General features: G+C 38.7%; 1 protein-coding gene across 2 annotated transcripts in view; it reads right to left on the bottom strand.

The window, feature by feature from the left end:
• RPAP2 (RNA polymerase II associated protein 2) overlaps positions 1–26,872 on the bottom strand; it is an 89,827-nt gene that overhangs the window by 48,341 nt on the left and 14,614 nt on the right. The window contains exons 8-12 of one of the 2 annotated variants that reach the window (XM_019501606.1): positions 25,646–26,585; positions 22,708–22,802; positions 18,908–18,988; positions 9,314–9,382; positions 4,441–7,506 (exon numbers count right to left, since the gene is read on the bottom strand). In XM_019501606.1, the coding sequence (XP_019357151.1) occupies positions 7,368–7,506; positions 9,314–9,382; positions 18,908–18,988; positions 22,708–22,802; positions 25,646–26,585 (1,324 nt within the window). In that variant the 3' untranslated portion in view covers positions 4,441–7,367. Of the gene's footprint in view, positions 1–4,440; positions 7,507–9,313; positions 9,383–18,907; positions 18,989–22,707; positions 22,803–25,645; positions 26,586–26,872 lie in introns of those variants that run through there. The other variant, XM_019501605.1, reaches the window with a different exon arrangement.

The following is a 26,872-nucleotide window of genomic DNA, read 5'->3' as shown; positions in this document are numbered from 1 at the left end:
AAGAGAGCGCAAGCCACTGTTGCAAAGAACTCAGGAAGTCAGAATTTTTTTTAATGTGATGGATTCCTATTTGAACTCTGTGGGCGCGTCCAGACAAGCATAAATGTGCAGTTGTGGCACTACAAACGGTGAACATGCAACTGTACGCTGCACTGCAAATCTACAGTGTGGTGCCAAAATATTGGGATGTCCCGGTATATATATTTTAAAAAAGCTGCAAAAAGCAGCATGCACTGCCAGAAACAGAGTCTAGATGTACACAGCCATGCTCTGACTGCCAGCTGGGCTCTGTGTGGCTGGATCGGCACTGCTGCTGCCCCTGGAGGCTCCCAGACCCCCAGGTAAGGCTGCTAGGGCCAACAAAGGTGCTGGCCCCAGCCTCCCCTACCCCACCTGAGACAATCTGGCATGCTCCAGAGTGTGAATGCAGGGGGTTACCCTGGGGCACAAAGCAGCAGCACAAATACATGCCACTGCTATTTGTGCCATGGCAAACATGCACTCCTGCATGTGGGGATGCACCCACCGGGGTTTATCCCATGAATCATGTTTGCACACCTAACAGTGCTAACACTGCATAGCATTCCACAGTACCTCAAAAGGATCTCAAGCAAGCCAAGACGCTATAGCATTCTGGTTGAGAATCAGTGCTCTGAGCACTGAAGCATGTGAACAACTTTGCTCACAAGAACTTCTAATGAAACCAATGACTTAATAAAGTTAACTAATGCTTAAATGTTTTGCAGTTTCATGATTTACTTTTCAAAGTGTTGGTTAGTTATGTCACCTTCCAAATCTAATGGAAAAAGCTTCCAAAACTTTTCTTTGGAGACTTGGGGAGGGGGTGAGGGGATGAGAGAGGAGGTTATGAAATAAAACTGTTTCTGCTGCTCTCACATACATTATTTTAAAGCACCCTACTTGGGTATTCATTATGTAAACAGCAGTAGCCCCATCTTTATAATTAATAAAAGAGGATACTGTCAGTTTTAGATGAATAAAATATATACTGTAATTTTACGTGCTTTCATTACAGGGGAATATGTGATAACTTACAACACGTTGGTTTCTAAATTCAAGAAGATTGAATCTCTTTACTCTTATTACTAGACAGTAAACAGTAGTAAACAGAAGTCTACTAAATTATTACCTGCCTTTCCATCTGCAATTTGTTTGCAATTATATCCTGTCTGTCAAGGAAGGCCACTTGCCCTTTTGGATTCCATGCACTCTAAAACAGACCTTCTACATTTCTAGTATCTTGGTCATATCCCATTTTCCAGAAATACACTTTGTATATCATGTTCTCATCCATAGCATGTATTCCTTTCCCTCCCTAATGAGGCAATATAAATTTTCCTTGTTTTCACTAACATAAAAAACCCATATTTCAAAAGTGCCATACCCTCTGTTGTCCAACTTACTCTCTGATTTAAACAATCTGCATTAGGAACAAAAAAGCAGTGACCATACTGGATCAGACCAATGGTTTATCTGAACTAGTGTTAAGTCTCATGTACTGTACCAAATAAATGACTAGGCAGAAGAAACCCTATAGATCAGAGATATGTTAAACATATGACTGGTGGGCTGAACTCAGCCTGTGGATGTTACAGATCAGGTTGTGGCTGGGAGACCAGAGGCTGGGACAGAACCCTGGAGCCAAATTACAAAGTTCAAAGAGAAATCATGGTGCAGTACCCACAACACAGGCCAGGGTCAGGATCTGAAAGGTCAGAAGCTGTGCTACAAAGTCCAAGGAGAAATCCACAGGTTGAAGTCAGAACACAGAGCCAGGCTAGGGGTTAAGAACCAGAAGACAAATCCATAGGGAAATCCAAAACCCAAGTCTAAGCAAAAGCAGAAAGTCAGGGTCAGGAACCAGAAAAAACACTATATTTGTTTTTAACATCATAATTTTATTTTTAAAAGGAAGTAGGATTCTGCAACAGTGTTCAGAGACAAAAGGAAAGAGTCTTCTATTTGTAATAATTCCATGCAAGTGTTAAGGCAAAAGTGCTGGTGATATCATATCTGTAACTTTCAACAGTGACAAGACAGAAATAAACCAGAATTCCAATGATGAAATGTTGCCTATTTAGACAGTCCCTTTTTATTACCTGGGCCCACGAAGTCCACCGTAAGTAACAAAGAAGCATAAAAAATGCAGTGCTAATGCAGATGGTCAGGAGTTGATATTCTGAATGCCCACAAAAAGTTATACTGCTTTTAAATAGAACAGGAGAACTAAATTATACCTACCCTCAGCATAGTTATACTGGAATAACTTTCAGCATGTACAGATATTCACTTTCCCAGGTGCAACTCTCCTGGGAGTGATTTAACCTTGGTTGTTCCAAATTCTCCCAGGATTAAATGAATGTCTGTATAAGGCCTCAGTCTAGAAAGGGGAATAAGGTAAAGTTTACCAAGCTTTGGGCCACTGTTTAACTTTTAAAGACTTTCTGTCTGATTCAGAAAAAGTAAGCCAGATTCAACACTGATTTACATTCTATGAAAATTCTAACATCAATGAAACTCACATGGTAGGTTTCCAGTAAACTCAAACGTTCTTTAGAAAGTTGCAGAGATAAAATTAAAGCTTTGAATGCATTTGTCACAATCTTTCAAACTTGTATGTTTTTCTAACAGATGGGTTATGTTTCAATGATAAAAATGTTTGCATTTAATGTATGAAGATTATGCATTAATAAGGAAGCAGGCACATTTTCAAAGGGATGTTCTCATTATAAATAAAGCTAGTGCTTTGTTATTCACTCTATGATACTACAGTAAGTTTGCTCAGTGGGTGAACCCAAAGTACCCAAGATTAATGCCAAGTTTAAATCCTGCTATTAACAGCTTTGATCTCTGCATTATAGAATAATATATCGAACAGCAACATCATGTTTTCCTTCACAACTAGATACACTACAGTGCAGCTTAGTTCATGTTTTAAAAAGGGTGGAAAAAAAAGGTTTTTGAAACTTATGGCATAATTTTTTAAACTTATGGCATATATGGTTTATTTTTATTCTTGGGCAATTACACATACTGTTTCAATAAACTAGCATATTACAGTTAGAGGAAGTAAAAGCAAACAATGAGGTCTATTACAAGAATAAAAAAAAAAATCATCAAAAAATAAAAAACTAAACATTCAGAATATTATATAGCTCCTACTTATTTTCCTAAATGGGGCTAGCAGGTTTTTCACTGCTGAGGTTAACAGCAGCATGAAGTTCAAAATGACATGACAACTCATTCTGCCAAAGGGCAAGAGTCAATGTGACAAAACTTCCTGACAATTTTGTATAGTGTCCTTAGGACAGTGCTAGGATTACAGCTGGCATAAAAACCTGAGCAATATCTTACACACGGGACAGAAATTAGATGGCAGAGGAAAGTACTGCACCTTCTGTACTGTACTTGTGGCCTGTAGATTAAAATAAAAGGGGAGATGAAGGTGAACTAAATTTTCCTTAGGATACTCCATTCAGAAGCTCCAAAGCATAGCTGGGATCCTATGACCCCAGCTGACTTCCTGCCCTTCGGGTGTGGGGGCTGGACTCGATCTTCTGAGGTCCCTTCCAGCCCTGTCTGTGAAATCTATGAAATGTATTGACCAGCAAAGTACAGTTCTGTATTTTTCTCTTCTCTAGAATTGTCTCTTTCTTTTTTTTTGGTAGTTAAGGAGGGCAAATTGGAGGGTCTGATCATGATAAGCTACTATGTAGCTCACAGAGCTAAGACCTAGCTGCCACTTCATTTCCTTGCATGCAATTCTCACACTCAGAGTGTGACATGATCACAGTGGGGGTGTGCAAAACGGGCCCTATTTGATTTGGATTTGGCCCAAATCAGGGACTCTGATTTGATTTGTTGATTCAGATCACTGTCCCTGATTCAATTTGGCCAAATCCAAAGATCCGATGCCTACTCAGAGAATAGGCACAACTTTAAGTTTTTTCTACATACCTTGAGGTACCAGCTCATGATCACTGCGATGTTGGGATACATGGAGTGTCCCACAGGAGTGTGGGGGGGCCCTCCACATGCTCAGTGGCAAACCCAGAAGTGGACTGGAAGTAGGCCTGCCAGCTCAGGGATCACCTGCAGGGGTAAACCAGGTACCCCCTAGACCCAGGAGGTACCAGTTGCTGAGCTGGGGGTGGGGGTGGCCAGCAAGTTTCCTGGGGGACCTGGATGTGCTTCTGGTCCACTTCTGGGTCTGCTGCTAAGCGTGCTGGGGAGACCCCCGCGCTTCTGTGGGACACCCCACGTGCACCAGCATCGCACTCACAAGCCCCTGCTACCTAGAGGTATGTAGAAAAAAACATTTAAAAAACTGTGTCTATGTCCGAATCTTTCCAAATTGATTCTGAGGGTTCCGATTTGATTTGGAGAGATTAAAGGGTCCTCCGATTCAATCTGGATTCAGAGATTTGGCCACCAAATTGAGCCGAATCAAATCAGGGACTGAAGCTTCACACAGCCCTAGATCACAGGTCCTGCATTCCTGCACGCATGTACACATTAGCTTTCCCCTCCAAGATAGTTTTTAGGTTCAAGACATCTAAAAGGAGGCCACAGCTCCACCTTTCTCCTGCACTGAGTAGCAGAACTAATGGGTGCATAAGAAAATGCAGTCTATACCTGGACACATTTACCTGTGCAACCAGGAGCTCTAGAAGGTATCCTGTGCTCTTCTCCTTGACTGATGAAGCCAGTGACTATGATGATATCTTAAAGTAGTGGTAAACTTATTTATGTCTCCATAAAATGTACAGGGGAAGGCTGCATATTAAATATATTTGAGCCTTGTATCATACATGGCACATTTAGAAGTCTCCTGGGAATGCTGAATTAAAAAAAATTTAGCTGTATATTTAAATTTAGATTGCAGTTATGCATAACAATAAAATTTGTAAATCTTTTTCCCAGACGACAAGTGAGGCCACTTATATTAGGGGGGGAAAAAGCAACTGCTCCTTCTTCTAAACTGTGTTAACTTCTAGTTTCTTTTTTGTACTTATTTTAATATAGGTTAATCTAATTAACTTAATGAAGGCTATACTTCACAATTAAATCCACAATTAGCAAAAGTAAAAGCCCTACCTGCATAAGTTTCTGTGCTGCACATATTTTCCCAAGTAATATCTGAACAGTGTTAAAAGGAAGTACAGTAAAGACTACTGATTTAAGATGAATAAGCTGAACTGAATTTGCTTATAAGGCAAATAGCAGTAAGACCTGTTTATCAAAAAAAAATATCGACTGCATTTTGTTAACTGAAAAGTTATAATCCATTAATCAAGGAGAGGAGAAAAATGGAAGAAAACATACATTTACTTAGCATAACTTGGAGAAAGAGTTGGGGTTTTTTACACAGTAAATCAGAATGACGAAAAATTATGCTGTAGAGATGGCACTGTGGCATTAATTTGTCATTAAATCAGGAAAAAGCAAAAGAACATTTTAAACTCTTGGCCCGTCAAACAATTAAAACTAGGAACAACAACAACAAGATCCATTTTAACAGAATTTTTTTTTCTAGTTGGAATTTGGCTCATTATCCATCATCAGCAGGACTGTTAACCAAAATAAGCTTTCAGCTGTTTGTCTAAGGTGCACTGACTCTCTACAGGCATAACAGGACTAAAAGCTTACGTTTTTCATTAAACTAAACAAATATGATTGCCTACTCACAGGAAAACCAATCTGCAGAATAAGGGAACTACTTTACTTTGGCATCGCGCAGATATTTGTGTTTAATATCTTTTAAATTTTCACATATGAAGATTACAATGTTTAAACAAATTCAGCAGAATTATCAATAACTGAAGCCCATTGGAAGCAATGTATAGATTTCAATTTTAAGCAATAGATAGGCTATAGCTTGCAAAGTAATAACAACAGATACTAGTATGCAGATTCTTCAGTTCCTGTACTGCCATCATTTTTCAGAGAGCAAATCTCTAGAGTACATCTCCACATGATACATTTACCTAAAGTGGCTGCACACATCTAAAGATGTTTTTTGTTTAGCGACTGTCATCATGTTGAGTTTAAATACTGCATCCTGATGCTTATACTCTAATCCCAGAACATTCTGAAATGCGCTAAAGCTTTTTTTGGGAGGGGCGGGGGCCTGAGGGGAGGTGGGGAGGGGGATGCTGCATAGGCTTTGCAGATAAAACTGACCACAGTTCACTGGAACCAGCCAGTTCAGATAAATAAGATGAAAGCAGATGTTTTTGAGAATATCTTGAAAGCTTTCCATTAGTCTGTACCAGGGGTATACACTAAAAACAGCAAGTGTCCATGCTTGTGTGGCAACTAATCTTCTATACTTTGTTCTCCACTCTTCTTCTTGAAATACCATATATGTATCTATTTATCCACTTCATTCGAGATCAAGCAAAGACCTTTTGGGAAGAGGTTCTACCATTCAGTATTGTATTTTACATTGCATTAGAAAGCAGCTGGCTAAAACATAAAATTCAGAAAGTAAATGTTCAGACAGGGCGATGTTGCAAGCAATCATAACTTAAGTTACTAAACAAGGCTTTTGGCCTGCAAATCAATTTTAAAAGTCTACTTAATCTTAGAAAGAGTTTAAAGATACCTGAATGCAATCTCTTCACTGGATGTCTACATTTAGTCTAAGGAAGCACATTTAAGAAATACAGCATGTTTGTATGTAATAAATAAGATGCAAATGCCTCCGGCTGGATTTTCAGATTGGCCATTCCTTTTTGCAGCATTTTTTTTGTATGAATCTAGATGTCCAACAGAGAGTTCATGCTACTAACATAATATCTTATATTTGATACACAGTGATAATGTATTACTCACATACTTTAAACAAATGAAGGAGAATGTCATGCAATGGTCTACTAACAGTAATCACATCCTGTTAAAATTCAAGACACCAATAAGAATAGAAACTTGGCCAAAAGCAAAGTAGAATTTACAGATGCCAGAAGGTATTAAGGATATTCTGAAAATGAACCAAAAAATCCACTATTGAATTAACAAGTCATGTTAGCAAAAGTATCTACTGCATGAAATAGAGCTCTATTACTTAAACAACCCTTGTCCCCCTACCCCTCCAAACACATATACACCCCACTCTTGGGACCCTAACAGTTATTTTGATGTGTAGTCTTGACATCCCCTTACTCATATTTTTATTTCTCCTGATACCCCCACGTTATTTTTACATTAAGAGCCCTCATAATATAATCATATATTTAAGTGTGGGATATAAGCAATTAACTTAAGTTGTTGCTAATGCTAGCCCATTGTTTGGCTTTAGGAATAACATGGCTACTGTTCAATCACGGGGCCAGATCACTGCCAGATTACATGCTTGTAAAAGTCCTCTTTCTATCCATGAGGTAAGGGAGGGTTGGTTTCAGCAGCCTCCTAGCCTGGACTACATAGAGTCTTTCCTGGGGCTGTGATGACCAGACAGCTGCTGATGACAAGCACCACAATCCACTAGGTACAAGAGGAATAGAGTGTGAGGCTTTTCATTCTGACTTCACTGGAATAAAGTTAAAATGAGATTTTAATCTCTACTAGGATTCTTATTTCAAGACAAGGCTTCTAGAAAGCAGAAGATGCCCTGACCATTGATTCCTGACTTTGCAACGAAGACTGCCTGCCAAAATTTAAATAATCATAAAACTTTAGGACTCACTATTAACACTATAGGTAGCAGGTAACCAAAACCATGTTTTTCACTTGTGAACAAAATACGCGCTATTCCACTAAATGTAAATATACTGCCTGAAAAATGCATAAGATCCATTTCACAAATTACCAATTCAACCATACAGGTATATAGTAAAAATGACAAAAGATTTGTTCTTACAGTTGATAAAAAATTTATACTAAGGCATTCAAGTAAAGTTACTTTCTGTGTTCTGATTTAATGAATCATTTGAGCAGTATCTAGCTGGGTGACACAGATGTAGGGCTCGCTGAAGCCTACTCTAATGCCTACTGGTATAGCCTTCCTTGGGACAGTAAAGCCAGAACAATGTGTCAGACTGAAGTAATATCAAAGAAAGTAAGTGCAGTACTGGGGAGGCTATGAGGTTGGCCCACAACACTTCTTGACCTGTGAATGTCTGGTAAGTACTTCTCTGTCCTACAGGCTCCAGTGACCCAGCAAGCCCAAAAGAAGAAGCAGCAGTGCGGTAATAAACAGTTTCTGAAATAAGATTTTTGCGATTTTGTAATTCAAGCTGAAAGACATACAAAGATTGCTTGATGGTTTTAACCCCACTGAAAGGCAGGGTCTGACACTGTTTGAAACCACCAGTGATTTCTTAAAAGGTGAACTAATGTTAAATGTTTAATATGAATTTGTAATGGAAAAGTCTGTTTTAGAACACTATAAAGTTTACAGTTTTGTCTCTATTTAACTTTGAACCTGAACATTTAAGTAGAAAATGTCAGAGGAGAGGTCACCTAATTTACATGACTATAGTTTTTATTACCTGGAACTTCTCACACACAAATAAGTTGAGAAGAAATATATAAAAACAGACTTTAAGGAAAAAACTATTTAAGAATTCATTTCACATAGTATAAAATAAAATGATATAGCAATTTAGGCAATTTAATATAAGAATTTTATACGATACATACAATACCAGCATATTCAAATACATTTTGGGGGATAATTAAAAATGCCCTGAAGTTATGCCTGTCAAATAATTTTTGTGTGTTAAATGTGTATACATGAATTATCATTCAATATACTAATGAAATACTATTTTGAGATCCAAGACAACGGTATTTCTAAAGGTAAACACAGATTCTTTTAGTAGGAAAAAGGAAATTCTTTAAAAAAGCAAAAAACCCTATTGAGTAATGGAACATATCTTTTAATATTTTATAAGGTGTTTTCTTGTTTCTTATTTTCCAAGAGTCTGTTATTGTACTTACATCACCTAATAACAATGCACAAAGACTACTTTTTGTGGCTTAGTCAAAAGATAATTCAAAGCAAAATTAAGGAATAACAAAAAGAAGTATGACTCAAAATCTGTAGGGATTTGTGTTTTAACTTCTCATAATTTCCCAAGTTAATATTTATTATTGCTAATATCACAGATGCAAATGTTGAATTGTTCTTTATTTTTAATTTGCATGAAAAACATATTTATTTTGTGTCTAGCATAGTTTCTAAACTGATTAAAATTCCTCACACAAAAATTACCTCTTTTTTTCTTAGGTCACCTCTTCATAAATATTATATATTAGTTAGGGTAGCTGCATGTTAGAGAGTACTCACGCTGATAACAATACAATGGCAATCAGGGTCCATTCAGGCATTTTGTGAATAATATTTATGTTTGTTAACCTGAAAAATAAATGACAATATTAAATACCATATTTTGAAATGCATATAGAACTGGAAAATGAAGAAAAGAATGAAACAGCTAATATCAGCATTTGATTCATTATGAATATTTTTAATAGTACTGTACAATATCTATCTACTATAAGCTACATGGCCTTTAGCACCATATCATCTAGCTCACAAATACAAAAAAAACCCTTTTCCTCCATCTGTTGTAATAGCAGCAGAATTCCCACCTACTGCCCAGCCCTCTCAAGTGCCAGTGAACTGAGAGATAAAAGGTTAATTCAAAGAAATCAGATTTTACATTTAGTTTTCAATGCAGTCAAGTCCAAGCTCATCTCCAGTGGGAAAGCTAAGAAATCTTAATCCAGTTCAAATGGAAGTTTGGCATCCCACATGCAGTCTCCTCCTGTTGTTTCACATCTAGAATAACTGTCAGAGGTCATGGGTGCAGAAAGATACACAATTTTTCAGAAAGGTAGGGCCATTCTTCTACACACACGGGCTGCTGCGTTAAGTACCAATGGATGCTTTTAAGTGGTTTAGCTTCAGCCCTAGATATAATGAAGCCACAGTAAATCAAGGCCAAAGGTAAAGATCCATGAATTACTATGGTCAGATTTGGGTATGATGGGGGCGTGGGGGCATAGTTTTACAGAAGACCACAGGTGGCAGTGAACAGCACTGTCACTATTTCAGCATTCTAAGAGCACTGTATACTGATCTTTACAGTGAACAGGAAGTTGCCATCCATCACAGATCTATCTTGTTGAGATAAGTTCCTAAAAGTGCTTTCTCTCTTGCAACCAGCATCCTTTCCATCTTGCCGGGGTTCAGTTTAAACATTTTCATTGCCACAAAGCACTGGGAGAGCTGACAGATGGCCTGAGTGGAAGGAGATGAGCATCATATGCATAAAATGTTTCAGTTCTTACTGTTTCACAAGCTCCACCAGTGACTTCATATAGATATTGTGTGGAGGATGTCGCCTTATGGGGCACTACAAGTAAGTACTGTAAGGGGAGAGAAACATAACCACTAGGTGCATCTACGCATGCCGTTCAGGTGATGTGATAAATTAGTGACGTTTGTGCTGGAGTTAGCTACTCCCTGCCGCAGTGCCTGAACAGGTACCTGGGACTGCAGCAATTTGAACTGGGCAGGAGCAGCCCTGGGCTGGCAGGGGATCTGTGGGGGGGGTCAACCCCAGGTTCCAGGTGGTGGCATTGGGTGGTAGAGGGGCTGGCTGAGGCACAAAGGTGCTAGTGTGGGGCTAGGTGGCAGGCAGCCCCCACACCTTAACACACTCATGCTCCAGCCAACTCCAATCAGTCTACACCTGCATTTCAGCAATGTAATTATTCTGCCATAGCACAGTACTGTCTCAGCCAATACTATCCTACAGCAGAGTTAATTAATTTACTATGTCCTAATACCAGCACATGTGTAGGGAGTGACACTTTACTGTGGAGCTAATTAGTCAACTGCAGAAAAGTGCATGTGTAGATGCATTCACTGAGGCTGAAACTGTCCTAAGACATTGCGACAGAAGAAACTATTCCTGATAAGCGTTCAAATAAGCTGGCAGAGATGAAATAAAGTAGTTATTGTTTCGCTTATTCAGAGGCATATACAAAGGTGTTTCAGAAAGTAAAAGCAATTTCAAAATTAACCCATTCTTTGTGCTATGAATCAAAACTACACAGCAGCAGTGAACACTGACAGTGGCATTGTCAAAGGCACCCATCACTTACAAATGTGTGGAAGTGATATGGTCCAGTACATGATCATTGCATACAAAATAGTTTTATTTCAGAATTGCTCTTACTTTCTGAAACATCCTCACAGGTGTTCTGGATGGGTGGTTAGTTCAATCTTTATTACCATCACAGACTATATCACTGATTCCTTGAAGTTACTCATTTTCCAGGTAACTACTAAGATTTTCCTCACAGTGCACCTATTAAACATGACTATGAAGCATGGCAGATGTAAAAAGAGGTAAACACTGCTGTGATGGCAAAAAAATGCTGTGATGAAGTAAACCATATTACCTTTAATTTGAGGTGCACCGATACATCAGTCCAATATTGGATTGGCACCAATATAAAGAAAATTGATCGGATCAGAAATCAGCCTGATGTGGTGCTTTTACTTTGGCCAATAAATGCCTGCGCATATGCGGGCTGTGCTTTTACTTTGGCCAATAAATGCCTGCGCATATGCACCGCTGCACCGCAGTACATAGACAGCGAGGAGCACATCCGGATACCTTGGACAGCTGTGTGCAGCTGGTAAGTCTGGTTTGGTGGAAAGGGAGGGGGGAGGGAGGAGGCATGGGGGTGCAGATCAAGGCCCCTGTGGTGAGGGAGGAGTGGGGCTGGGGCAAGTGCTGCACAGTTGGGGTGGGAGCAGGACAGAGCCACAGCTCATCCAGAGGGTGCGGGGAGGGGCAGCTCCTGCTGCTGCACGCTGCTTGTCCAGGAGCCGCTGATCCAGCACTCATCCAGCAGCTCCCATCATTGCTCCTGCTGGTCATCTGGGAGGGCATGGGGGTGGGGGGGAAGATGCCCCCAGATCTTCCACAGGGCGGGGCATGCTGAGGCTGGGACTGCGTGGGTCTCTTCCCAGCCTGCCCCAACTTGTGCAGATCGAGGGGCACCCCCCCCATGTCCTTTCAGACGAGCAGCGGGAGCAGCGGTGGAAGCCACCAGACAAGCAGGCGAGCACCAGATCAGCCACTGTCCCACACCCGCCCCACCTGGGCAGCACTTGCCCCAGCTCCTGCCCCAGCCCTAGCCCCACTCCTCCCTCACTGCAGGGGCCTTAATCTGCACTCCCCCATCCATTCCCTCCCCCCTCCCCTCCCCTTCCACCACACCACATGTACGAGCTGCACGCAGCTCTCCAAGCTGCTAGGCTGGTACCGGAAATCGGATCAGTATCAGCTGATATGCCTCCTTAAAAAATCGGCTATTGGCCCCAAAAATCTCTATTGGTGCACCCCTACTTTAAATCAGTTAAATGTGACTACTGTGTCTTTACGTAGTTTCAAAATTACAACTGTAGAACACAGTAAGGACAGGCCCTTTTTGGGCAATAATCTAAAATTAGGGATTTTAAAACCAGGAACACCGCAGGTGTGTTCAATGAATAACAAACTAGGACAGCTGCTAAGCCGCACATATTACTTCCTATGTCACCAAAACAATATAAATCATATTTTATATAAATCATTTTCCAGACCAAACAGGTGTATCACAAAGATGGCAACCTTTAAACTAGGGATGTAGTAGTTTCCAATAAAGAAATTTGTGATAAATCTCTTTCTCCCTATCTATATGAAGTCTCTTTCTCCCCGTCTATATGAAGTCACTGGGAGAGCTTGTGAAAAGAATGGTAATTTTTCCTGCTCTCCACTGTGCACAGTGTAGGATTACCAAAAACAAAAACAAGCAACAACACAAAACAAACAAAAAAAAAAACCTGAAAGATTTAAGCACTTGCTGCTTTGCCAGGAATAAGTTACAGTCTTATTATTTGTCAAATTTAAAACAAAAGAATACAGAATATGAGAATACTGATTTCATCAATAAAATCTACAATCTCCACCAGCCTTACTTCAATTGCTCACCTCCTCATTCTTTCATTTCATTTATATCTAGCTATAAGTTGAGGAGTAAACCTTTACTGTTCACTTTGACAAGAGACTGCTTACTTTTAGCTACCTACAATAGTGGAAGGTAGGGAAATGAGTTTTTTAAAGTAATGATTTAAATAATGCTGTTTTATTTCCTCCTCAATAACTTTGTGAGATTCTTACAACTAAAACAGAGGTGTAATTATAGTTCAAATAACCAACTTTAGGATCACCAACTACTAAAGCAGTGCATCTCCATCAGTATTTGTTTCTTCCTATGCCTTTAATAAAATTATCATTTTTTAGAAAACAGCTCACTTGTATTGATTACTGTTTTAAATCATGAAAGACAGTGAGTGTTTAGCAACAAAAAGTCAGCATCTGCTAAATTGTAACACTTTTCTACTTGGAAAATAAGACAAAACAAGGTCTGAAGGTCTTGACTCAGTACTGATGACAATGATAAAGACTACTAAGAAATGCCTGATGGAATCATGTTGACAGACAATTCATATGTAACATTCCAGTTAATCTGTTATGAGGAGACACAATGGAAGAGACAGCTCCAAATCACCTGGGAAAACTGTCAGATGGAGAAAGCAGCTTTATTTCAATGCTCTACAAGGAGCCATTACTGATTAAAGTACTAGAAGGCGTCATTCTTGTACACAAACTGAGAGATGCAGTTATTTGTGTCAATTAACTCTTATTCAATGTTAGTATTGATTGGCAAGGTCTCAACACTAGTCATTGCCATCAATATGTTATTTATAATGAAGGTAGTCAGGAGACAGATAACCTACTGGATGCAGTAATATAGATCTGTTGATGCACTACTGTCGCTGGATTGGATGAGTAGTCAAGATTCCACAAGCAGTAACCTTTGGTACAACACCTATCCTAGGGAGCTTGTGCATTTAAAAAGCCACTTTAGGTAGATCAGACTAAAGCAAGCAACCTACAAGTGTGAAGCCTTAAATAATAAGAGCAGTGAAAGGGCAGTCGCTTTCAAAAACAAGCTGCGTGTCAACACAAGTGTCTCTGAAGAATAAAGCTTTCAGACAACAGTCAAATGCAAATCCCCTGTAAAAATGGTTCAATAATTCCTTGCTTTGTCTTCTGCCAAAACTGTTATTTGAAAACAATCTGGACGGTGGAGAAAAAGCTAGAGTTCCATCTTGTAAACATATTGGGAGGGTGGGGAATGAAAAACTAGCAGACATGTTTTAAAAATAAAGTTTTAGTCCTGCAATTTTAATTTCTGGTGTTCTAATTTTCTGCTAAAAAGCATGAGAAAAGAATCTGCAACTTTTTAAACAAGAAACTCAACAAGTTTTGCTTAGTGCAAGCAGAGCCTAGTGACTAACCAGCTACTGATAATTGGAGGTTGTCTCCAGACACCAGATACTTTCCTAAAAGCAGGGGTTCCCTTGAAAGAATACACAGGAACATAGGAACTGCTATACTAGATCAGTAATTGTTCTTATCCATCCAGTATACTCTCTTGGATTGTGGCCAGTATCAAACGTTTATCATGAGGCAAGAAACTACAGTAAGCTATAACCTGCACCGAGGCAGTTTCTTCCTAACACTCACTAGAGACTGCTTTCCGCCCTTAGGAGGAAGGTAGTACTCTCCCTTCCAAAACTTGTTATCCCTTTTATTGTAAAGATCTCTGTTATCTACAGCAGTGTCAAATATGGTTTTTAAAACCCTACTAAGCACTTGGCCTTGATGTTTTTTGTGGCAATGAATCCTCTAAGCCAATTATGCACTGGGTGAAAAAATATTCCTTTATCAATTTTCCATTTGCTGCTTTTCAATTTGCATCGCATTCTTTTTCTCTTGCATAATGGAAAAACTGTAAAAAGAAAGATGTCTCCAATTGCCTTTTTCTGTATCATTCATTATTTTGCATACTTTACTGAAGTGAAAGGTTTAAGCATTCAGCAACTCTGCAAATCAAACCAGCTGCATTTAAGTTAAGGCACCTATGGTTCCAATTCTAGTCTGACTTACTACTGTAGACCTGCTGTCTGTGTGAAGGGAATCCCTCTAGCAGTATCTTGGCTAGGATCTAAAGATGCAATGTCAGATGCTATTCAATAGCTTGGCCTAACTATTTGTATTTAAGAGCAGGGAATCTGTACTTTACCACATACTGATGCTAAGCACAGACACTTTCCTAGGTCTGAAACTGACCAACTTAGAACATAATTAGAAGGCAGTTTTCCTTGTCTTATCTATCCTGACAAGGTTTAAAAAGCAAGGCCACTGACTTGGGTGACATTTTCCTAAGCTGCAGGTCTATACTCGAGAATCTCACTGCAGGATTGAGATCCCTGTTTGACAAATTTAGAATGAAGGGCTTGTCTTAATTATTTTAAAATCTGTTGTTGAACACATTAGCCAACACATTTTAAAACAGGGAGTATACACTTAACATTTGCTTTCTGGTCAAGCTGAAACCTAGGGGAGGAAGATAAACTTCAGCTCAAGCATGTTGACTCACATACATGAGCTAACATGCTTGCATCCTGCTGTGAGTCTACCCAAGACAAAGCCTTAGAGGAACGCAGGATAGAACCATCTTTAAAAAAAAAAAAAAAAAAAAGACCATGTAGACATTTTTAGCTCAGAATTTTGACAAATTCAGAAAGGAAGAAATTCAGAAGTCAAAGGCAGTTTCTAAAAGAACTTTCAAATATATTCTTCTATTAGCCATAACAATCGATTTTGAATAAAAGTATTATTCTTTAAAAGATCATTTTTTTAAATCACATTCATTATCTTATTCATTTATCCTAGATTTCTATATAAATATCTAATTTTCTCTTGATCTTTAAAGTGCCCTTACAGACTCTGGAGAGTTATTTGACATCTCAGTTTTCGTAACAAAAGCTTACAGGCACAGAGGGACTTTACTTGGGAAGAACTATAACCATTCTAAAATGTCTCCCGAGATCTCTTTAGCGTGTTTCCCAGCAGTGGTGACTGAATAAAATGCTGCCCAAAGGAGGCTGAACTGCAAGTGTTCCTTTAAAAACCAATGGAGCTGAAAATTGTTGTTGCTTAGTTCACCACATGCTCTTTTATCCTTTCAGTCTAGCTACTGAATTTAGCTGGACTCTTCTATATTCTGACCATGTTTTATCCCCCTATGATGGGTCCTCAGCAAATTCGCAGCCTGAAGATCTTCCACAGCACAAAGCAGAAAAGATTTATGTCAGTGCTGTCCCCGTATTTTATTTAGCATTTCAATCCTATTAAAATACTTGGTGGCATTTAAAGCCCTGAACCCTGTGAACACAGCTATATATTTAATTTTATTTCCTCACCCCCCACTACTGAGTATTCACTGCAAAATTAATTAAACAACTCTTGTGAGTTAATTTAAGCTGGTGCATAAGCCATTATAGCAATGGGACCTTGATATCAATGACCATGGATTTTTAGACTAATATTCACATAGGTAGCATTTGCTAGCAGATTCTACTGCATCAGAAGGGGAAAGCCTAGGACATTTTTCCTGCCTTTAACAGGCAATAGGACAAAGGAAGAAGGGAAATTTAGACCTGACTGAATTGATTCTAGTGACTTCTGAATAAAGACAGAGAATCTGACCCAATCCCATATTTCTAGTTTTCTGTAATCTTGCTATCAGCAGCAACAAAGTAAATCCCAAATATTTACATTAAGTATCTACTCATAGATCCCTACAATTAAATTTCAAATACCAAAAATAAGTGATCCCCAAAATATAATTAAACAAAACCAACTGCCAGGCAAACTGACAAATTCAAGCCGCATCAAATTTGCCACCAGTAGCCTTCAACTTACCCCTTAACAAGAGATACTGCAAAAAAGGTTCAATATTAAAATAAAATGACAAGCAGTATTTAAACCACATAACAAGACAGCACTGAAACTAAACAGAACCATATCTGAGAACTGCATTGCTGTCAGGGTGCTGCAAAATATACATTAAATATATTTAATGACAACAGGCTCACTTGAATTATCTACCAGTAAGGCTTAACAAATAATAATGAAGATAGTAACATATCTGTGTAAAAGTCCTAATCAGCTAGAGCTAAATCAGTCTCAATTCGTTTTCAGCTATTTTTTTTTTAAGTAGTCTACTCTGGTGCCTAGACACTTCTACAATGGGTCCTTCCCAAATGCCTGATGTGGCCACATTCTTGTTTGAATGGCTAGTAAAGCTTAACACAAAATTCTGCTTAAGGGCTCCTGTTTTTGCTTTTCATACAGTTAACTATCTGGCTAAAAGTAGCACTGGCTAGAATCCATTATGTATAATCTTTACCAGTTTCAACATTCTAGAGTTTTCAAACAGACTAAGGAGACTTTAATGCTTGTCTATAAATCTAGATAATTCCAACAGTATGTAAATATAGGCATATAGGCACAAACTTAATAAAAAATTCATTTAAAAACAGGGATTTATTTTAAAAATTTTATTCCTCCAACAAAATCATATACCCTCTTCCTTCACATACAAAAGATTCCATATTTAGGGAACTGTACTACTAACTGTACTACTTAGCTCTATTTCTTACATGATCTTTGAAAATGTCAAATAAAACAGAGTTTAAGCTGAACTGGCCTTATACTTACCAAAGCAATAATCCCTTCAGCCAAATGAATTAACATGAGAAAAACTCTTTTAAAACCTTTTTTTGGCAGTTCAGTTCAGCACAACAAATGAACAACAATTTAAAAATGTCTGGAAACAGTGCTAAGCTACATATACTGCATTTTACTGAGTAAAATACACCACCCAAATATAACAAGCAACCTACTTTGGGAGCACCTGAAGGAGGAAACCACCCCACCCCTCCGACCTTGGAGTTTATGGGTAAGTACCAGAGGTTTGGGGGTTCTGGGGTTGGGGACTGTATGCTGGGACTTGACCTAGTATGCTGGCACCAGGCCATGCAGCACAGCCTGATCCAGGACTCACCGGGTGGCATGCCAAATCTGGGTCCACACGCTAACTAGTCACTTGCTTGGCCAGACCCAGAGTCCCTTACTTCAGCGTCCCAGAGCTGCAGTAATTAATGCTGCCACTGCTCCACCAACCCCCCCAAATTTCTGGAGCTGTGAGGAGCCCCTTTCTTTGTATAAATGCACACCCCAATTTTCCCCAGCTCGTTGTGGTGTGAAATGTGCAGGTAATATGCAAGAAAATATGGTAACTAGTAATTGCCATTACTCCTTGCCGGCACACAGGGTGTGGGGACTATGTTGAGGCAGTAAAGGACTGGTGACATGTACAATGACTGTTATTATCACCCTATCTCCTATTTGTTGTTAGTGTTGCTGCCTTTTGTCAATGCTTCAGGCTGCTAAGCTCAATGGGACCAAGGAGAAAGACTTCAGACTACAGACCTCTTTGTGATGAATTATATGGATCTTTGCTCTATTCCCTGTCTTTTCCCCTTCAGTCAGGAGCAGGAAGGGCCAAACTTGATTTTCTTAGTTTCTTAGGGAGCTGATGGTAACCAGAATTAATCACATTAAACACCACTTAGCTTAGCTACAGCAGGCACTGAGGAAGGGAAAGTGACAGGTCTCAGAAGTCCACATTTGATAGGAGGTGACAGCATAGCAGTGTCTTTAAAGAACTCATTGCCATTCTCTAGAGTCCACTGGCCTACTTTTTTAAAAATATAAATGCTCCTGATGACCCACACAGTCAGAAAAGCAGGTGATGGGGTTGTCTTGTCAGTCCACTGGGAATTACCTATATTGACCTACTGCAGGAATTCGGCAAATCTTCAGTGGGCCCCTCTGTGCTTTATTTGTGGATACAGTAACTGTGACCTAACCAGGAAAAATCCTTAGAAACCAACACTTACCTAAAAGTTGAGACAAGACTTTTTAATTCCGTGTAAACTTCACCTAGTGTAATCTGAAGAGGGCCCAGCACTGCAGGCAATCTAAAGGAAAAGGATATTTGTTGTAAGATCTTCCTATCTAACAACAAGAATTTTCTCCTCATTTTCTCCTTTGGATGAATAGGGCCTCATCCAAAGCTTACTTAAGTCAAGACAGGGACTTTCATTGTCTTCTCTGTCCTTTAGATCAGGCCTGTAAGTTTACCTTTCAGACTCACCCATTAGAGGAGTTATTTAGTACTTAACAACCCAAGTGAAAGTTAGTGTAAATACAAAGAATACAATATACCTGCTGTTTAGCAACTACATTCTACAAATTAAGTTCAAATTTCCATTACATTTCCAAGACATTTTTACAAAAGCAATTCTGTTTGCAACATGGAGGACTGGAATCTAAAGGGTCATAACTATTTCAAATATTATTTTAGATTTAGACAGTGAAATAATTTAACTAGAAGAGTTTTGATTCAATAATGTAATAAAAAAGCTAATACTTTAATAGTAATAATTTAATATACAAGAGAAATATATATCATATTGAGGAGGTATCTGCTCAAAAGGGAAATGGCATTTGTACTTCTCATAAAATTAAAACTTTAGCACCCACCTTATAACCTTATCATGATTTAGTGGGTAAGCAAGTAGTTTTCATAGAGTTATTTAGGTTCAGAAGAGGAAGACAGATAGCTATGCAACTGAATTATCTGGGTGCACAGAACAGTCTTAATAATTTAATATCACATGATGAAAAACAGGAAGAAGAAAAAAGGCATAGACAATATTTATGCTGGTAGTTGGAAGTCAGGCTGGTACTAGTGCAATAAATCAATCTGAAAACAAACAACAGTGAGATATGCAGGTGAGCCACTTTACACAGAGTTTGGTACAACATTATTATACCTAGGTTGGCAATTAAGATATTGGTATAATGGTCAGGTTCCCAAGAAGCTGGTATCACTGTATGTTAGAACTATAGTATCTTAGCTAGGGACAAAGCTTGCATGTCAGTTTTATTGTTCTTTTAGGAGATTAACATTCTCTTGCATCAAAGCATTCCTCAGTTCTTTTTTTTAAACCATTCAGCATTTCAAAAATCTCTGCTTCTGAGTACAGTATTCCTGTCAAGAACTACCCAGCCAAAAAACCTTATTCATGATAATAACTGCATTTATAAAAGGCAACTTGGAGCAAGAGAAAGCAGCATTAAAGCAAGATTCTGATATGCATTTATATTACAACATAATGCGGCATGAATGATACAAGAGCCGGGACTTTTGCTATCTATTGCATCTTGCAATTTTTTACAAACCAGAAGTAGCCTGCTTTTTTTAAAGGGAGTTGAACATCCACACTACTATTGCCTCCAGTGAAATATGTGGTTGTACAAGGGTTATTCTGTTTTCTTAGAGAAATGATGATCAAATGGCCATTTATTCAGGTGCCTAAATACAGATTTAGAAGTTAAATTTGAGGCATCAAAGTTACAGCTTTGAATGAGAAATTGTGAAATGCACTTCTTCAACTATTTAAAAAAAAATTCATCTTCCCTGAAAAAGGGTCATCATACTGGCCCAGGAAATAGCCAACCCAATGAGTTCAATCTTGTGTCTTTAACAGTCACCAGCAGCAGATGATTCAGGCAAATGTGCAGGAAACCTTATAGTATTGCCATTTAAGTCTTATTTTAACCTCAAAAAGATAGTGGCTTATACCCGGAGAATGATTTTGTCTCTTATCTCTTACGGAAGTTTAGCATCAAATGAACATCCTGGCTATCCACATAAATATCTAATGTCTCTTTGCATCTTGCTGCTACTTCTATGATACCACATAGCAGTGTCCCCCATGGTCCATATACATTGTGTTGGAAGTATCAGTTTTTCATTACAACTGGATAGTGTCCACCCCACATCTGGAGTTAAAATATAGGAAGAGCAGAAACTCCTGAACTATGTTCTCTTTACCACTTCTTTTATCATGTCATTTCTCATTTATCACTTTTCTAAGGAGAATTATCACACTTTCAGTCTCTTCATATGATAGAAATTGCACTCATCTTCATTTTCCTTGACAGCACCCACTCTACTGCTATAATGTGCTTTTTGAGGTGGGAAGACCAATCTTGTACACAGCATTCCAGATAAGGTACAATCTATTCAAGGGCTCTGCAGTATTTTCTGTATTATCCTCTATTCTGTTTTGGGGGTTTTTTTGCTACTATGGCTGTTCATTGAGCAGACAAGTCTTTTAGGAGATATCCATGCTACTGTCAATGCTCCACTCTACGGCAAACTTTATAAATTTGTCAGGGACAAAAATTGTTAAAAAATTAAGGCAAAAAGGAGGTATTTCATCCCTTCTCTCTCTTCCCCTCTCCCATACAAAAGACATAAAAAACAGTTCAACTAAAATTAACTGGGAGTTTCAGTACAAATAAGTGCACAAAAAAACTTAGGAAAAAAACATGGATTGATAATCCAATACTATTATTTCCAACTGTTCTTCGTAGCAGGTATTTTAGAATGTCTATAGTTCAGACTTTGCAGGATCACTGGTTAATATTTATCAGTTTTTTGCTACAATGCAGTTTGATTACATGTTTATACCCCATCAATACTGACATGGAGTGAAAAGAAATATTACTATACCTTCTTCATGTATTTTTAATAAGGGCCCTCAGCTACAGTCATTAAATGAATATTATTATTCCTTGTCTGCACTGCCTAGGAATTGTTAGATAATTGCAAGAGAGAGTTTTTAAATGGTCTTAAACCTTGCTAGTCTAACCCTTTTAAGTGTCATGGTATATAGAGCCTTGACTGTTGTACACTTTCTTCTTTCAGATGCAATGCATTTATGTAGATTGAACAGGGACTGATGCTTGGAAACAGTTTTAAGAATCAAGCAGGCTTTAATATAGTTTGGCTGCCTACAGCTAGTACAGGAAGGAAAAAGTATTTAAAAAATAAAAATAAAAAGTGAGCCCCATCCACACAAACCATTCATATTAGAAATTGTTTTAGCAAGAGTTTGCTTGAACTACTTAACAGTTTTTAAGGCACTGCTTGCTCAACTGTTGATTTGATGACAACAATATATGGTGTGCTGTGCAAGACAAAGACACTATGCCTACCTCAAACAGCTTTAAGTTCTACAAAACTTTGACTGATCTTTAAGTGTTGGTGCACTAAAATTAATAGAAATATTTTACATTTTCAGATTTATAAGAAACTGTTTTAAAGAAAATAAAAGAAGTTAACTAGTTTTCAAGGTAAAACAATTCCTGATTTAAGCACCATGTGCCTTTAAAATAATAAACATTACATCCCACAACATATATAAAAAACTCCAATACAGTGCCAATCACACTGCCACATTTGTGTCCTCCTCCAACCAGTGGAGCAGCAGCACACCCAACTGAAAATGTAACAATTTCGAGCTATCCTGTCTTAAGAAAGGTGGAAGCTCCTTTTAGAGTCTGTCCTACCAACTGGCCCTTCACTTTTAACTGAAAGGGTTGTCAGGTTGACTGTCTTTATTCACAACCAGTGCAACTATATCAGACACAAATACCTCAAAAATAACTTGATTCTATTTAAGGACTTAGGTTTTTAACCTACATATTAAGTTCCATACAGAAACAACTAGTCCGGACAGATCACAGAACACTTTCAGAACGTGCTTGTTATATCAAGTGCTGATTAATGAAGTCTAGAACATATCTGCTCTATTTCAGCTCACTCCATAAGAAAGATACTTACACTTTTCTTAGCCTTTCAAGTACAATCCGCTTTCGAATCTGCATTTGCGCATTAGAATCTATTAGTGGGAAGGTGGGATCATCCTCCTGGTTATCCTGTATTATAAATATAGGAAAGAATGCAAACACATATATGGGCTTTAGTATCTTTAAGTCAATACACCAAAATAACACCATGAATGAATACTAATGCACTTTCCTGTAGTTAACATTTACTGTTTCTGAACAAAGGCTAAAATGCAGTAAGTGCTTGGTTACTTCAAACTAAAAAGCACTTCTTAAGCTGAAAAGGGTTAAATTTTACAACAGTGGTTCAGCTGGGGTGCCACGAGACCCTTTTAAAGGGTGCCACAGTGCAGGTGCCATCAATGCCATGTGAAACTGCCCCATAGCCTGATATGGAGCCAGATTGGGAAGCAGCTGCAGTAGAAGCAGTTTAAATTTTGCTTGTAGTGCATATATCAGCTTAATCTAATGCAGGTTGGAGTACTTGCTCTTGCTGCAGCTCTTCCTGGTCCAGTCCTGCATACTCCTCCTAGAAACAGGCATGTGGAACAGTTTCACCTGGTGATGTGGTATTACTGTGACAGTCTGGAGATGTATCTGGGTGTTTTCTATACTTTTCCAGACTACTGCTGTGTCACTTCCATTGCCATATGGAATTGCCCTGTTTTTGAAGGAGCCTGAGTTTCCAGGAAGAGCATGTGGGGGTGGCCTAGAAAGGGCTGTGGCAAGGGTGGGCACTTCTGCCTGCATTAGGTTATCAGATAAACCTATACACAGGCAAGAGCACCCACTCCTGCTGCAGGTGCTTCCTGATTTGGTTTGGCACGAGGTGCTCAGGGGCAGTTTGATCTGGCTGCACCAGCAGTAACCCACCTGAGAACCACTGAGGTAAGCTTAGGCAGTAAAACAGTGGCTGTCAAAATGGGTGCCGTTAAATTCAGAAGTTATGGAGGGGTGCCTTGAAACTAAAAAAGTTGAGAACCATTGCTTTAAGATAATGATCCAGCTTCAACGTTCTGGAAATTTCAGTGGGCTCCTGAACACCAAAGAATTAAACAGGCTTTCAGTACAATTTGCCTAAAAATCCATTTTTTGTTTTCTTCAGAAATAAAACTGTATTTGGTGCATTGTTAAGACTAATGATATCTTTCCTGAGAACCCCAAGTGAAAATATCCAAGCCTGACTAACCTCTCACTTTAAAACAGGCTAAGGTACCTTTGTTTTATAAAAAGGAACATTTACAATATTATTCCTTTCGTATCAATAATTTCCTGAAACTAAATCATACAACAATACAAAGCATCTATCCTGTTCTAGTCCACCAGAATACTGTCTCAGTCAGGAGGAAACCAAGAACTGGGCATGTTCAGCTGGTGTAGCACACTTAGGAAGACAAAACTTTATTTGGCTTTGCACATTTTGGAGCCGATAAACTTTCCTATCAGCACATGGAGATAAGAAGAAATGTAAAGCGGTGTGAAGTAGCATTGTAATTTGTCTTTGCAGTGTTAGAGTGCAGCAGTTGACAAATCAACACAACTCTTTTGGAGGAGTTTAACAAAAAGTATATCAAAAACCTATTTTAACTTTTAAGCAAGCGAGGGTGGGAAATGGATGCTTTCCCAACATCAGATGAGCCCTTTATATTTTCCACCATCAAAAGTACTCCATACATTTTAAGATTAGTTGCCTCCAACAGAGCCTTACTTACCAGCCCTAAAATTCTGATTCCTAACGGGAAGGGAACGAAAGGTTTTATAAAAGCCTTCTTACATAATAATTTTAGGAGGGGGAAAAAAAGCCCTTTCCTTTCTCTGGATTCCTGGCAGCTTTTCTAGTCAACAACCTCCCTTTCTCTCAGTCCTGGTTCTCTGTGGGCCACACCTCACCATACTTATGCTGTGGAAAATTTGTCACCTGAATAATTACGATGTCTCCATATGGGTCATACAGATGGGAACCATCACTAAGGTACTCCAAGAGGAGAGACAATAGTTATGCAAAAGTTACAGGTTGTTAACCGCTCTTTCCTTTTAGGCACCTGTACAAAGACCAGGTAGTACTACCCTAGATCTTAACATTCTTAGTTTGGTTTAGTTTAGTGGTTCTTTCTTTGTGCCTCATACCACATTCAGGCTGCTCAAACCACCAATTAATTTACGACACAATCACCTGGCAGGAAGCTGATGAAACTGAATGGGCAGGTATACACGAGATATTTATTGTGGAGCTACCTAATTAGCTCTGCAGTAAATGTCTCCACATCTACACATGTGGCCCTAATAGGTCACAGGAAAATAAGAAACTCTGACACAGGACAGTACTTGTAAATACAAGCATTTACAAGTACTATCCTGCTGCAGAGTTTTTCCGTGTGCAGCAGTCTGTGTGTAGATGCTGACCCAGCTGGCTGGGGCATGAGGGTACTTCAGTGGGAGGGCTGCCTGCCAACTAGCCCCACACTGGAATACCCTAGTGCTCCAGCCAGCCCCTCCACAGCACAGTAAGCCAGGTTGGAGCAGCCCCAGGCTGGCAGGCTGAGCTTCTGGGCTCCTTGCCAGCCAGGGCTGCTCTGACCAGCTCAACATACTGCAGTCCCAGGTACACATTCAAATGGAGTGTCTGGGAGCAATAAACTGGCTCAATAAGCACTGAAGTTTATTCCTCTGTATTAATTGCGCAGGTAGATGCACTGGATAATCACAGGAATTCATTTAAAATTTTTAAAAGCCATACAAATTGAGACATATAGTTTCAGATACAAGCAACCTTATAATCATTCTTCAACATTTCTCCTGGAGGAATATCTAGAAACTATCTAGGTTAGCATCCTACTGTGTTAGGTGCTGTACATACTTATGATTCCCAGCAGCTTACCAATATTTTTGAAAGGTAGGATTTTACACAGCCCATTATTTTTTGGTGCACTTACTTTATGGCTGCTAAAATATTCTTCCTCATGAACTTCTGCTGCTGTTTCTTCAGCCAAGATGTACTTTCCTTTATAGAACTCTTTTACTTTTAGTTCTAATAGCTCAATTTCTTCTTTTAACTTTTTGTAACTAGGCAAAGGTTTAACAACTCCATCTGAACTTGCAAAAGGCAAAGTGTTTTTAGATTTCCACATAGTGGTATCATTATTAAGGTCATCAGCTGTCTCTATGTCATCCTCATCAAGTTCTTCTCTCTCACAGGCGACAGCCAACGTGCATTCTGGTAAGTGTACAGGAACATATTTTGAACCATAGAGAAATGTTAAGGTTTCGCCAGTCCTCCATTCAATAAAAGTTTGCTTAAGAACTTCTAATAAATTGCCTTTAGCAGCAAGGGAATTAACTGGTGCTCTCAATGTAGGTTTGATATGCTGCTTTGATTTAGTAAGTATTCTTTTCAGTTGTTCTGCCCCCTTTTTGCTCACACCTAGAAACACTACATGTGAACTACTACAGCTATTTTCACAGCTTTCTGAAACATTTCCATTTTCAAGCATAACATTCTTTGAAGAAATATCAGTTAGTTTATTGTGAAACGTAACTGAACAAGTACTTTTTTTTCCCAGGGAATCTAATTTACATGTACTCAATTGTTCTGTGGCCTCTATCACTCCAGAATCTTCACCTCCAAGCTTGGAATATACTTCCTGATCATGCTTCTTGCTGAGTATATTTTTTTGAGATATCTGTGTCCCACTGGGTGTGCCGGACTGATTTCTTGGTAGAATAGAGGAAACAAATTCAAGCTCAGTATCACTGCTGCTGTCACTGTGTATACTAGGGGAGCCAGATTCACACTGGCTTGACAGCATAGGGTTTTCAATGTCTGAGACTCTAATGACTTCATCACGGAGTTTTACTTCTTCCCCAGACTGGCCACTGTGTCAAAAGAAACAGACTGTCAGTAACATATGTTAGACATAAATAGGTTTTGATCTGCATGTACATTAAGAATGAATAAGTTTTGTTTTTAGGATTGGCATATGATTTTACTTAACATTAGTAAATAGACCATTAGGATTGTACCTATATAAGATTTGCTTTCTAGAAGTTTTCTGAGAGACAGATTTAGTGTTTAGTAATTACGATTGAAAATATGGATATATAGCTACTACATAAAATACATCTTATTTTACAAATTTAAAAAAAAAAAAAAAAAAAAAAAA

This window comes from Gavialis gangeticus, unplaced genomic scaffold (genome assembly GCF_001723915.1).
Source record: "Gavialis gangeticus isolate Ggan-Ray unplaced genomic scaffold, GavGan_comp1, whole genome shotgun sequence".
NCBI classification, from domain to species: domain Eukaryota; kingdom Metazoa; phylum Chordata; order Crocodylia; family Gavialidae; genus Gavialis; species Gavialis gangeticus.
Note: the sequence above shows the minus strand (reverse complement) of the source record. Positions and strands in the feature narration are given on the sequence as shown.